General features: G+C 42.0%; 2 protein-coding genes across 3 annotated transcripts; one reads left to right on the forward strand and one right to left on the reverse strand.

Moving 5' to 3' along the window:
- The first annotated feature begins 1,688 nt into the window (after positions 1-1,688).
- gdf10a (growth differentiation factor 10a) lies at positions 1,689-7,244 on the forward strand. 2 transcript variants are annotated; one of them, XM_040001766.1, is made up of 3 exons: positions 1,689-2,255; positions 3,757-4,936; positions 5,052-5,169. In XM_040001766.1, the coding sequence occupies exons 1-3, from the start codon at positions 2,012-2,014 to the stop codon at positions 5,056-5,058; spliced, it is 1,431 nt and encodes a 476-aa protein (XP_039857700.1). In that variant the 5' UTR covers positions 1,689-2,011; the 3' UTR covers positions 5,059-5,169. The 2 variants fall into 2 exon arrangements, with proteins under 2 accessions (XP_039857700.1, XP_039857699.1); XM_040001765.1 differs by having other exon boundaries at positions 1,690-2,255; positions 3,757-4,910; positions 5,052-7,244.
- A 1,622-nt stretch (positions 7,245-8,866) lies between these two features.
- Positions 8,867-12,299, reverse strand: prdm8 (PR domain containing 8). Its single transcript, XM_040002018.1, has 4 exons — positions 12,165-12,299; positions 11,199-11,418; positions 10,597-10,825; positions 8,867-10,489 (listed from the first exon to the last, which is right to left on the reverse strand). The coding sequence occupies exons 1-4, from the start codon at positions 12,173-12,175 to the stop codon at positions 9,393-9,395; spliced, it is 1,557 nt and encodes a 518-aa protein (XP_039857952.1). The 5' UTR covers positions 12,176-12,299; the 3' UTR covers positions 8,867-9,392.
- Positions 12,300-12,818: the final 519 nt, after the last annotated feature.

The raw sequence follows: 12,818 nt of genomic DNA on the forward strand, positions 1-12,818 counted from the left end.
TGGGGGTTTTCTCACATAGCGAGGCTGTTGTCCTCATAGTCATGATGGAGAGAGCAGCATTAATGTAATGCCCAACATTAATCTCACACTGCCCTACATATTCAGCGTTAGAGTTCACAGCCATTTCATGTTGTCTTCCTCACACTTAAACTTGGATTGGGCTGGTTTTTTTTCTCCACAGGATCATTTATTTTGAACCTAACGCCCTTTTTCCACATATCACTTTCCGTCTCTCTCTGTGTTATTTTCAAGATGTTAAGGTGTTTCAGTAGGAATAACTGTATTTTGTCTCAAGCCACTCATTTTGTCTTAAATGCAAAAGATCTCTTTGTTTATAACCAAGTGGTGGTTTAAATTATAGCAACAAGACACTCCCATTTTGTCATAATGAAAGAAGTGTTTAATGGCTTGTTAATAACAGGGAAAGACAGTTTGCAGTTAGGCAACTTTTTTCTAATGATATAACTTCCAAAGAAGCAATAGCATATTGTTCAGTTTGTTTGCATAGCCATGAGTTTTGATTTATAGAGTGGTCATTCATAAAACGTCTCTTTTAAATCCTCACTGGATTTCTCACAGTTCTATTTTTTTAAAGATGACACTTTAAAATGAGTTTTCTTGCAATCAGATAAATGACCACAGCCATTTATCATGTTTTGTTTTTTAACTCAACATGGTATGAAGAGAGACAAAGCATTCATGTATCTGTGTGCTATGACAAAAGTCTAAAGCACGCCACATCCAACAGAATGCTCCTCTGCTATCACACTACACACACACACACTTCAAGAAAATCATGAGAAGGGTCCAACTTTAGGACCTATTGCTTCTATGTAAAATATTGAAAAAGAGTATCCTGTGGGGCCCTTGGGGGCCAGAAAGGTACTAAGTAGCTCTCTCTACGTGTTATCGTGCACGCTTGTGTGCGTGTGTGTGTTTGTGTGTGTTTTTGTGTGTGTGGAGAATAACCCGAGAGGCCCAGCTAGTTACAGCCTCTCTGCTGGAGACCACCACTTCCACAAAACAAGCATTGTTGGTACAGAACTCCAGACAGTGGAGACACACACTGGAAATAGCTTGTATGCACACATGCACACACACAAAATAAAAAAAATACATACACAGCAGAGAGAGGACTTTGCTGAGTTTAGATCCACCAACCCCAGCAGAGGCCATGTTCTGTTTGCCATGAATAAAATCACAGTAAGTCCTTCAAAAGAGTCTCATCTCACAGCCTTTCGCTACCAACTCTCTCTCTCTCTCTCTCTCTCGCACACGGAGAAAAACAGCACACAGCATAAAATGTGGATCGCTGTCCTAACAATAGCCCTTGGGTGGTTGGTCAGACTATTATTGTAGGTATTTCTATGCTAATTATGTGTGACTGAGAGCGTGTCAAAAGCAGTTACTGGAAATAATGTGGTGAGCTGGAAATTGTGAGGTGGAATTACTTTGCCCACAAATAGAAAAAACACAGTTTGTTGAGTTTGCTAAACAACTGAGTTCAAGTTTACTCCTGAAACTTGATCTGTGTTTGTGTTTCACTAATGCAAAAGAGCATAAGGACATCATCAACAACAACACCATCAGCGACTGAGAGAGTGTGTGCGTGCGCGCGTGTGGGGGAGGAGGAGGGGGGGTGAACATCATGACCTCCACTTCTGGCTCCGCGCTCTGCCGAGTACTCGTTGGCTCACATGAGTATACGTCAGCGCCTCTCACCGCTCCGGTATAACCCCCTCAAGCCTCTGGCGCTCACAGAGACTCAAGTGTAAAAGTAGCAGCTCTAACTGTTGCCACGGACTAAAACATTCAGCATCCAGGTCCTGCACAGCTGACAGAGAAGAGAGAGACGCGCTGGTGAAAGTGAGAGGAGAGGTGCAGCATTTGCGCACTGCTTTTCGAGTCTGGATTGCTTTGGCGCGACTTTGGATAGTTTTGGACTGCGCAGTTTGCCTCTTGGACTTTTTTTTTTATTATTTTTTTATTTTGTCTTCATTTCAACACTGAAATGGCAGCTCTCGGCACGAGTTCCTCGCACCTGTTCCTGGTGATGTTTAACTGTTTCCTGGGCGCAGCATCGTTTAGGACAGTAACCGAAGATGGCAATTTCCTCCAGCCCTCGTCGAATCAGTTCTCGGATGACCTGGGGGAGGAAGTGGTCTCTCAGCACATGTACAGGTTGTACGAGAAATACAACAAGGAAAACCGCCTGAAAGAGGGAAACACCGTTAGGAGTTTCAGAGCTAGCCAAGGTGTGTGAAAATAACAGCGTTCAATCTATAGCCTTAATCAGAAGAGCTCCAAAAGCTTTAATTTATATTTAATAATGGAATCGAAAATTTAAAAACATAAAATAAAGGTGTGGGTTATTCTTGGAACTCTAATCCAACACAAACATATAAATGTGTTGGGAGAAGTGTCTGATCCTCACCATTAGAAGTGCAAACACTCTGGGGTTGCGTGTCTCGTCCAGATGCTTTAAATAGGTGCGATTGTTTTGGAACAGTCTGAGAATGCATTTAAATGGTTTTGGGACACTGCGGGCACGCTGTGTTTGTGGTAGCAGCTGTGCCCCTTGTGCGCACAGTCTGATCAATTACCCCCAGACAGACGCGCAAGAATGCACGTGATTCCCTGCGTGCAGTGTCCGGTAAAATATATCACAGTGAAACCCAAGGGAGAGTAACGTCCTGGAGTCGAGAGAATTAAAGCACAGTCGTCCCTCTCTGTCTGCTGTTTTTATAAACACAATTCACAGGCACGTACATCCTACATAGCTCTCAGATAACATATCATAACACTAGTGTATTTTTACTGCAAAAGCTTGATGTAACCCAAGCAGAGATGTAGGAGTTTTTTTTTTTTTTTTTGCAACAATGTAATATCTGTTAAAACAGTTGATTATGTCTTGGTGTCTGGGTAGACACTGCAGGCTGTATTAAGCTTAAGGGGAAGCTTTAAGAGAAACTGAGGTAAGCATTTCCATATGCAGGCGATTCCAGGGTAATGTATATCTTTTGAGTCAGTCTATACTTCCGCTGAACTCTTACACAATGAACAATAACTCTGCTGTTGAAGTAAATGTTCATCATGAATATGTAGCTCTCTATTCGCCGCCGCCCCCTCCACCCCTCCACCTCTGCCAGCCAGATCCGTGGAGTCTGGTTCCTCTTAAGGGCACCTTCTGAAATCCTACCAAGCAATGAAGTTGTGCACCAGACACTGAGCTCAGTCATGTAACACAACAGTTTAAAGAGAGGTGTTTAATTGTCCCACATTTCTTTTAGATTTTACCACAGATACGTGCTTTCGCTGTAATATGTTAACCATTTTCCAAATGCCTTTCCTTTTCATGTGGGAATTCATTAATGTTCGTTTCCATCGGAGTCAATCAAACTTTATCTAGATTATCACTTAAAGCTCAAATGCCTGAGTTCAAATAAGGTTCAGTTCCTGTTGCCATTGCCTGTGCTGGCAGATGTTTCTATTTTCTAATCACAGTATATGTACTGTCCCAAAAGTCAAACATCCAGAAAGTCAGACTAATTTAGGCTAAATTATCCACTCCAAAAAACAGCACTCAAAAGCTTAAGAGTGATTTAAAAAAAAAATAAAACTGCAAAACTGTTTCTGAGTAAATCTGCAAAAAGCATTTCTGGATTTTAAGACAGTGAAATGGAATAAAACAAAAGTTTGCAGAGTGCTTTTCACCTGCCTGCCTCACACTGACTGGCTGATTGATTATTTTTGCAGGTTCTGCTGACCACAGGATGATGTACCGACTAAACCTTACAACCCTCCAGGACTCAGAGGTCATCCTCTCTGCCACATTCCACTTCCTGCTGAACAGACACTCGCATCAAAAACCCTGGTTCTGTAAACGCTTCAAGAGCCCAACCTGCCGCTCCTCAGCCGTGCACCCTTCTCTGTCTATCAGCTTGCTCCTTTATTCCTTCTCCTCTGGGTCAAAGGTCAGATCTGGGTCAATGGGGTCATTTCTAGGCAATGTGACCTTCCACCCCCACAGGAGAGGGGTGTGGCAGATGAAAGATGTGACCCAGGTCATTAAGGAGGCGCGGGACAGGGGTCATCTGTTGGTGTCAGTTGAACTGGAGTTAAGGCAACAGTTCAGGACGAAACCAGAGGAGATCCTCTCTGCTGGCAGTATGCCCTACCTGTTACTGTATGCAAATGACCAAGCCTTAGACGAGCCCAATAGTGTGGCTGCAAGCCTACAGAGATATGACCCGTTTAACGAGGGAGGAGAGCCCTCATATTCCTCTCAGCTCCTGCACAGACCTAACTCCTCACCAGAGGTGAAAGGACGCGTGAGAAGGGAAGAAAATCTGCTCTCTGACCCCATCCAGAACAATGAGCTGCCCGAGGTTGACTACAGACCTGATTCATACAGGAAAGATGACCTTTGGAAGAGCCCATGGTACCTGACACTCAAACACAAGACTAAACCAGGAAGGAAGGAAAAGAAGAGGAAGAGCGAAGAGGAAAAAGATGTGGAGCAAGTTAGAAAAGCGCATGAATCTCAGGTTTTGAAAGATGGAGAAAGAACATCACAGGGCATCAAAACCAATGATTCAACTGTGGAAAATCTCAAAGATAGCCACAAACTGACTGTCAGTGATGGGCAAATGCATGAGAGGAGAAATGAGAGAAAAGATGGAAAGAAGCACAAGGGAAGCACAAATACACAGTCACCTGTTCTGAGGTTTGATGAACAAACAATGCGCAAAGCCAGGAGGCGGCAGTGGAGTAACACCCAGCACAAAGGCTGTTCGAGGAGGAACCTCAGAGTGGATTTCACAGATATTGGCTGGAATGAGTGGGTCATAGCACCCAAAGCCTTTGATGCTTACTATTGTGCTGGCACATGTGGCTTTCCCATGCCCAAGGTAGGAGCACAATCATCCAAGCCGTGGTATGTAGGTTCTTTTGGTTCACGTGAGCTACACTGATAACCTTAATGTGCACTTTCTAATCTCTCGTATTTATTTTCTCATTTGCATGTTTCCCCTTCACTCAAACTTTTCCAGGTGGTGAAGCCAACTAACCATGCCACCATTCAGAGCATAGTCCGGGCTGTTGGAATTATCCCTGGGATTCCTGAGCCCTGCTGCGTACCAGAAAATATGAGTCCCCTGGCTGTGCTCTACCAGGATGAATCCAGAAACCCAGTGCTCAAGGTTTATCCTAACATGACTGTCCAGTCCTGCTCCTGCAGATAAAAAAGAGCTGGAAACAGATTGAAGAGAAACAGAAAAACTGGACTAACATGGACACAACCATACCTCTGTTAAGCGGTTTCCTGATATTGAAAAACAGAGTCACTTTGGCTGTCATTATTCCTCGAGGAACATAGGCTATAGTGAAATTACTTCCATCTCTTCTGTCCCGGGGCAGCAGAGTTGAAGAGACACATTGTCTGGCATCTGCGCTCGCAAGAGGAACAGAGTCACACATGTAAAGTCGATGCTCCACATGTGTAACAGAAAAGAAATACATAAAAAGCCCAGTAGTTTTCATTCTGTTTGAAATAATATTGATGTTTCATGGACAGAAATATTTAAGGGATTTTTTTTGTTGTTTTTAATGGCAGAATGTACTTATTTTTCAAACAGCTCACAGTGAGTTTGTGTTCACGTTTTCTTTGGATGCAAAGACTTTAAGTAAGAGACTGTTACTGTGTCATCAGGCAGCTTATGCGAAAACATACAAACAGTGGAGATGATGAAAAATGTATGCATTTTTACATACTCTGTATAGCTGTTCCTACTTTTAAACTAATCACGCCACATTGTACATATATGCGACGTTGCAAGATATTGTACTTTATTGCTCTTTATATCTTAAAAAGGAAGTATCCAATGAACTGTGGAGAGCATCTGGAATTCATTTGCACCCACCCGCCCCCTCATAACACTTCAAGAATGTTATAATGAAACCAGAAATATTTTTCTATTTTAAATGTGAAACTTGGTTAAAAAAAAAAGATAATTTCTCATGGTTAGATTATATGTATGATTAGATGAGATTGTACATGTGTATTGTTTAAATTATGAAAAGGTAGCATTCTATAAGTTAGAATAAAGACATAATTTAATCCAAATGCTCTTGCTGGAACATTATTGTTTCACACAGTTTGTTATTCTTGGACATTATCGTGCGTAATGCTTGATTCGTCAGGGGGAACTTTTCTGTCAAAACAATCCTAAAAGGGCACCGCTGTTTCAAAATAGCCGAGCACAAAAGCAGGAAGGTTCCACTCAAAGATAGCCGACATTCCCCGAGAGCCCCCTTGAACCCATTATTACACCTCACCAAAGGCTCATGCGTCTGTTGTTCTTCAAATAATGTGACTGATGCGGCCGCCGCGGGTTAATGGTTGATGGAGGAAGCAGGCAAGCGCATATTAGGACGTCAGACACTTGAAATACAAAACCCGCTGCACTTCCTCTCTTCTATCCATGTTCAGAAGCAGAGTGCTTCCAAGTAAATGGTTTTCTTTTCTTCAGATTTATTTTTGTTCTTTTTAAACAGATGGCCACAGATAGATGATCTCAACCACTTCAGTTCAACTGCTTGTCGCTTTTATTCGCCGGAGGAGGAAGCTGACCCATGTGGTGCCAAAACAGTGTGTCAAACTGACACTGAAATGACAGAGGGAACCATTTAATTATTAACTCATTACTCTGTGGCTACATTGCCTTGAGTCTCAAAAGTTGGCAGTTTCCACATCTGCTCTCAACCACAAGTGGCTTTGAAGTTTTCTGCGACTGGACAGCAATTTTGTCTCAGAGGCAGAGAAATTTTGGGGAAAGGGGACGCGAGTCCGAACCCTTGTGCTGCATGTAACTGGAGCTATAATAAGTGTGCCATCCCTCCTTCCAGCATGGCTTTTTCCATTGTAAGCTTTTCCCTTTTCCATCCAAGAGTATTCACCCATTTTGGGAAGGTTTTATTGTCTTAAAGCAATGAATCAGAACAAGTTCATGTGGCTTTTTTTTTGACAATGATCAGCAGGAGAAGATCCTTTAATGTTAAAGTAAAACAAGATATTCCCAAATATGACAGACTCGTTAAAATCTGTACCAACAGATACAATAGACAGCGATGCGTCTTTTATAAAAGATTGTGAATATTTTTACTCACATGTATTTTATGTTTGTGTCTGCTCTTTTTAGAGCACCCTGTAGAAGCAGCTGAACATTTCCTTTTAGCCAATAAAAAAGGTGGAGGTCTGTGGTACGATGAAACTTGAATATACAAAGTGTAGCTCTGTTTTACTGAAATTTGAAAAGACGAGATGACAAGAAACACAAAAAGATGATCTTTAAATCCACGTTTGAAGACGGCGCCGTGTGACACAGGAGGGGAGGGAGAGATGCCTGACGTACAAAAGCGTGATTCAGTTTTCTCCACACAAGTGGAAATGTTCAGTAACTGCAAAACCATGTTACGATTTACAGCGCCTAACCACCTTTTAAATTAGGATGATGACTGTAATTAGGGCTTATATAAATCATGCTTACATTAATAGAAGTTGTAGCTTTAAAGTAGGCTGGCTTTAATGTAATGAACAAATTTAATTTTTTTTTTTTTTTGTTCCTCCCCACCAAATTTCTTAACTGATCCCATTTACGGTCTGGACCTACAGTCTGCTATTAGAAAGTGAACCCCATGTCAACCGCAATCATGGTCACAGGAGAGTACTTACAATGGTCAATTCCAACCAAGAAAACCACAGTAGTCTAGGCTCACGTTCAGAGCGCAAAATGCCTAAAAGCCTAAATGAAACGAGGCGAGCAGGGGACCAAGAACAATATTTGTTTTTCCATATGATGACTGTTCAATTAAAGGAGACCAATACAGCCATTATTAGACAACAGAGGATTTTCTGTGTCTGGGCTGAAATAGCTCTTTCCTCACGTGGTTACTGAGTTCAGAGAAGCAATAGTGCTGTTTATTAGAACATGGCTTCAATAGAGTGATACTATGTCTCTTAATTGCCCATTTAATCATATAGACTAGGTTTCTTTTTATTGTGAAATCTTATTTTCCTTTAGAAACTCTAAAACCTCCTTTTTTTTTTTTACCAGATTGAAATACGTTTTGGGACCTTTTATCAAGCATTATTTTAGTAGGGAAACAAGTATTTGGGCTCCTTAAATGTAAGTGCTGGTTTAAAACTCAATACATATTCAAAGGAATAAAATTGTCAGAGGATATTGAGCAGTTTTCGTGTCATCTACATGTTTAAGTTCCTGTTATAAAAGGTGGATGATGTTCTTCTGATTGTAAAAAAAAAAAATGAAGGAAATCTTTTTCCCGGGAAGTTAAACTGACTTAATCAAATAAGGTAGAAAACAATGTATGGGGAACTACATCCCTGCTTTTGTTATAGACTGACAGCACAAGGTCTACACTTGACTTTTCCATGAACTTCATGCCTTCTTCTCGGCTCATTTACCTGCAACAGAGAACTATTTATGTCCATCTGTCCACAGCCTGTCCCTAGTGGAAAGTAAGCGGCACAGGATTGGTGGATAAACATAAAATCACAAGTTCAAAGTGGTGCAGTCTACCTGGATTACATCCAAGTCTGCAGATGAATGATAACTCAGAAGTTTATAAAACTAATAATTGATTTTTTTTTTATTTGTTTTTTTTTTTTTTTTGAGCGGGCATCCTATTTAAATGAGCTGCTTAATATGGTATTTTTCAGCTCATTTGTTCAAATAGCAGACTAAAATGCTGGATACAGATCTCAAATCCCACAGGAATGTTATACGGCTGCATACACTAAACAACAAACGTGTCTAATATATATTTAAACACACTGAATGATCAATACAGGGCAAATGGTGGTCTCAGTTGCCTCCTGTTGGAACTAGAAAAACTGACCCTCTGATTTTAACCCATATGATGATGGAACAAAATACACCACAAGCTTTTATTTCCACTTTATATAATTTTAGATTTTAAAACGAATGTGCATACACACTCAACCCATACCTCCTGTACAATTTAGATCGAGGAAAAAGCAAATGGTCTAAATAAGAGGATTGCTTTGAGATATTTGTGACAATCATGAGCTGTCCTTGAAACCTCTCTGTCCCTCCTGAGTTCCATAAGGCACAAAATAACTTAACATACTGAACTAGTGGACAAACTGCACTGAGATCAGTTTACACGCACCTCTGTCGTCATCTAGTGGACAAGCTGTGATGGGCATGTGTATCCGTTTTGTTATTATACAGCTACCTACATTCAAAGATATACACTAAAGTCTTGCCTTGGGTTGGAGTCGAAGCTTGTTAAATATGAGAAGCATTTAGGTAATAAATAAATAAAGAGTTTCTTTCCCTTCTCTTGTCTCAGTTATGGGATGTCATGTGTCTTGACAGGTGGTGCCGCTCTCGGAAGTATTCGTGGCAGATTGGACAGGTAAGTTTCTCCTCCCTTCTTCTCCTCACCTGAGACTCTGCAGCGAACTCCTTTTTGTGGTGAGAGCGCATGTGAAAAACGAGGTCAGAGGTCATGCGGAAGGACAGGTTGCACTTGGCGCACCAGTTCTGCACCGACACGCCGAATGTGGTAAAAGTCGGAGGAAGGATCGTGAGGGACGATGTGGTTTGCAGCTGAGCGCCTATGTTTCTAGACCAGTGCTCCGGCGCGTAATGGAAAGCAGTGTTTAATGCTACCGGGGAGGGTACAGTCTGTAAGTCACTGCTCAGGATGTTGGATGGTATCAGATTATTGTATCCCACAGACGTCCTAGAGGTAAATGCATTCGTCATCTCCTCCAGGCGGCTAGAGGGGGCTGTTGAACCTCTGCTGGGGTGAGCCTGGGGGTCAACAGGAGAACTTCTTTTACTCGGTTTACAAAATGCGCTTTTCTGTTCGCCCTGGCTGTTCGATATCACCAGAGAAAATGCACTGTTGCTGCTTAAATGCATGCTAGAGCCCTCCCCTCCTGTCTCCATCCGCGTGTCCAGGTCTCTGTCGTGCGTAAAAGTCCCCTTGGATTCATCACCTTGAACAAGCTCCTCACTTTTACGTTCCAAAAGATCCAGTTTCAACGTGTCAGCTTTCCGTTTCCCCTCAGCTGAAAGGCTTTCTCCTGCTGGCTGGTCGTAACTCTTAGTCGGTGGTGTAATATTATCATCATTTGAAATGTTAGTCTTCTCTAACAGAACCGTTTTTCTCCATTTTGGATAAAGAGTTTCCTCATACTTTCTCTTCTTTGGGGAAGTCTCCGCGTCGTCGTTGTTTCCAGTTCTTTTGTGTTCCAAATCTCTGGCAATGTTGTGGAAATCTGTCACTCGGCGTTGCCTCTTAATTTCCACGTGCTTGTGCTCATAAAGCTCGCGGCTCCAGGTGTCAGTCTTTACCTGAGCACAAAAGAATCGGCAGTGAGCCAGGAAGGGATGCTCGTTTTTGAAGACCTGGTTACATCGCCCACATTTTAATTCTGAAAGAAAAACGAAAGACAATATGACGTGACGTAATAATTTCAATGATTTTGGAGTGACATAAAATTTGATTTAATCGTGCAAATGCATTAAAGATCAGTCTCACCTTCTTTTGACTCTTTTGCTATTTCGGTCAAGCCCAGCAGATGAGACAGCTCGTGGTCGTACCAGATCAGCAGCTCTTCTTCCTGCCGGATGTCCCGGGTAGTCCGCACGTACAGCTGACCCCCTTTCAAAAAGGCCTCTGTGTTCTGCTCCTCGCAGTTGCGCGCAGCTTGCACGAGCCGCAACCAAGACAGCATCAGGGCAGAATTACGCATGGCCTCAGGATCGACCTGTTGATAGCAACCCCTGATGTTTTACACAATGTCCCGACTTAGAGGATTTTTATTCTGTCTTTCTAAGAGCCTTCTTGTAAATAATTTAAATAGTTAATTGGTGGCAGATTGCATCTTTTAATGCTGAGGTGATTTTATACACTTTTTTTTTCTTTTACTGGTCAGTACAATAACACTCAAAATACAGCTGGTCAAAAACAATCCCATAATAACACAAAAAACTGGGTGTAACGTATGACAATTAAAACTATATACATCTGAAAAACCCTTTACTTTTGGAATCATGTCACCGTTGAGTTATATAGTAACTCAGTAAAGATGTTACAAAGTATATCTGCAAGACAGTTTATCACAAATTTGTCATACGCACCCTGAACACACAGGATTTCGCTCTCTTGTCACAGGATTTCTGCGCTATGAAAGCGATAGAGTCGTAGAAAGTGTTCTGGAGCACGCACGGACCGAAGCACGTGCCTGCAGGGATGCTGCGCGCAACTACCACACTGGTGTAGAGATCTGAAGAATGCTGGAGGAATTTACTGTCGCCGGTCCAGATGGACCGAGGCAGGAAAGTATGATCCATCGTTAAACTGTAATGGAATAGTTATTGTTAGTAAAGGTGAAGAATTACTCCAAAATAGTTTAAAATTCATGTTGTTTAACAGAATGGCAAGATAACCTGGGGAGTAGAGCAATCTCATTATATTTCCTGTTAAACTCAGCCTGGAATAGTAATTATAATTTCTATCTTGTCTCAAAAAAGTGCAAGTGTTTTATATGAAACTCAAAAAAGGTTGGATTTGTGCGATGTGCAGTTAGCCGGTTTGGATCTGATCCAAGCACACACAGAATTCCAAAATCGTAATGAAAATAAATTTGCCCAAGTGTATTTTATTTTTCATTTGCTAGTAAAACCGAGGGTACCACTGCGTAGTGAGAGCAGCCGGTGTCGAGGCAAAATGATTACCAACGTCCTTTGTCTCAGTTTTTCACTCGGTTAGTCCTTTTGTCTCCACATCTGCCGTGGAGTCCAGCTGCCTGCTCAACGCGCAGGATAAGTTCATTATGTTTTCCATAATGTATAAACAGCATAAACGCTCTTAGATTGCGTGACTACTGTTTTCCCTCTCTCCGATCAATTAAAAGTATGCAATCTTTTAGGTTTGTAGGCTATGGTTTAAAATATTGACAGCTGAACCGCACAGCATCATGACAGAATGTGGTACCGATCTAAAAATCCCCGATTTGTTTTTTGGTTTTTTTTTTTTCTTCTTCTTCTTTAATGTTGACATTTAAGAGTAAAAACGCACATGCCTGTGTTGGCATGCGAACTCACCCGCCGGACATGGAAGAGGATGTTTAAGCCGTTTGGGAGCCAAGGAAGTTGCAGCAGGTGCAGCGGACCTCGGTGACGAAGCCTCCCCGTTTCTTGCTGACGAGTTACTTATCCGGCTGAATCTTCCTCCGCACTGTCGTCTCTCCCCTCTCTCATTCCCACTTATCCCCTTCAGAGAGCGCACTGAAGCGTGGCGCGTTGATGCAAACGCGTGCGCGCTCGCGCACACGCTCACTCACGCGCCTTCAAATTAGTCTTTTATTAGTAAATTTTCCTTTGTCTGGTTTACAGTTCCCTTCAGTGGAAAAAGGAAGACGCGGGTGTTTGTTTGGACAGAACAGTGATTGCTGCTTAATAACGCATATTTATGCCTTCTTGTACAGCTGACCTGAACACTCCATACACCGCTGATGGACAAAAGTCATATTTTCTTATGTTTCATATCAGGTCTCAACAGATTATTTGTTAATTTTATAGTGTTACTAAAACCACAAACTGGAGGAAGCAGCACGCTGGGACAGCCCGCTCTTTTGCCAGCATGCAATTAATCATATATAAATCATAATGTTGTGGTAATCTGTCATGTCATGGTTTTAAACGAAAGACGCGAGTAATACTTCGAGACTGCACTTCAGCACATGCACGCTATGTGGG

This window comes from Simochromis diagramma, unplaced genomic scaffold (assembly GCF_900408965.1).
Source record: "Simochromis diagramma unplaced genomic scaffold, fSimDia1.1 OVJJ01000421.1, whole genome shotgun sequence".
NCBI classification, from domain to species: domain Eukaryota; kingdom Metazoa; phylum Chordata; class Actinopteri; order Cichliformes; family Cichlidae; genus Simochromis; species Simochromis diagramma.

What these genes read in the sequence shown, in the direction of transcription:
- gdf10a (XM_040001765.1), top strand. Translation starts at nt 2,012, where the DNA reads ATGGCAGCTCTCGGCACGAGTTCCTCGCACCTGTTCCTGGTGATGTTT. An exon ending in GAGTTTCAGAGCTAGCCAAG is followed by an intron (nt 2,256 to 3,756) that starts GTGTGTGAAAAT and finishes TTATTTTTGCAG; the next exon opens with GTTCTGCTGACCACAGGATG. An exon ending in GTGGCTTTCCCATGCCCAAG is followed by an intron (nt 4,911 to 5,051) that starts GTAGGAGCACAA and finishes AAACTTTTCCAG; the next exon opens with GTGGTGAAGCCAACTAACCA.
- prdm8 (XM_040002018.1), bottom strand. An exon ending in CGAAATCCTGTGTGTTCAGG is followed by an intron (nt 10,826 to 11,198) that starts GTGCGTATGACA and finishes TGCTATCAACAG; the next exon opens with GTCGATCCTGAGGCCATGCG. An exon ending in AGCAAAAGAGTCAAAAGAAG is followed by an intron (nt 10,490 to 10,596) that starts GTGAGACTGATC and finishes TTTTTCTTTCAG; the next exon opens with AATTAAAATGTGGGCGATGT.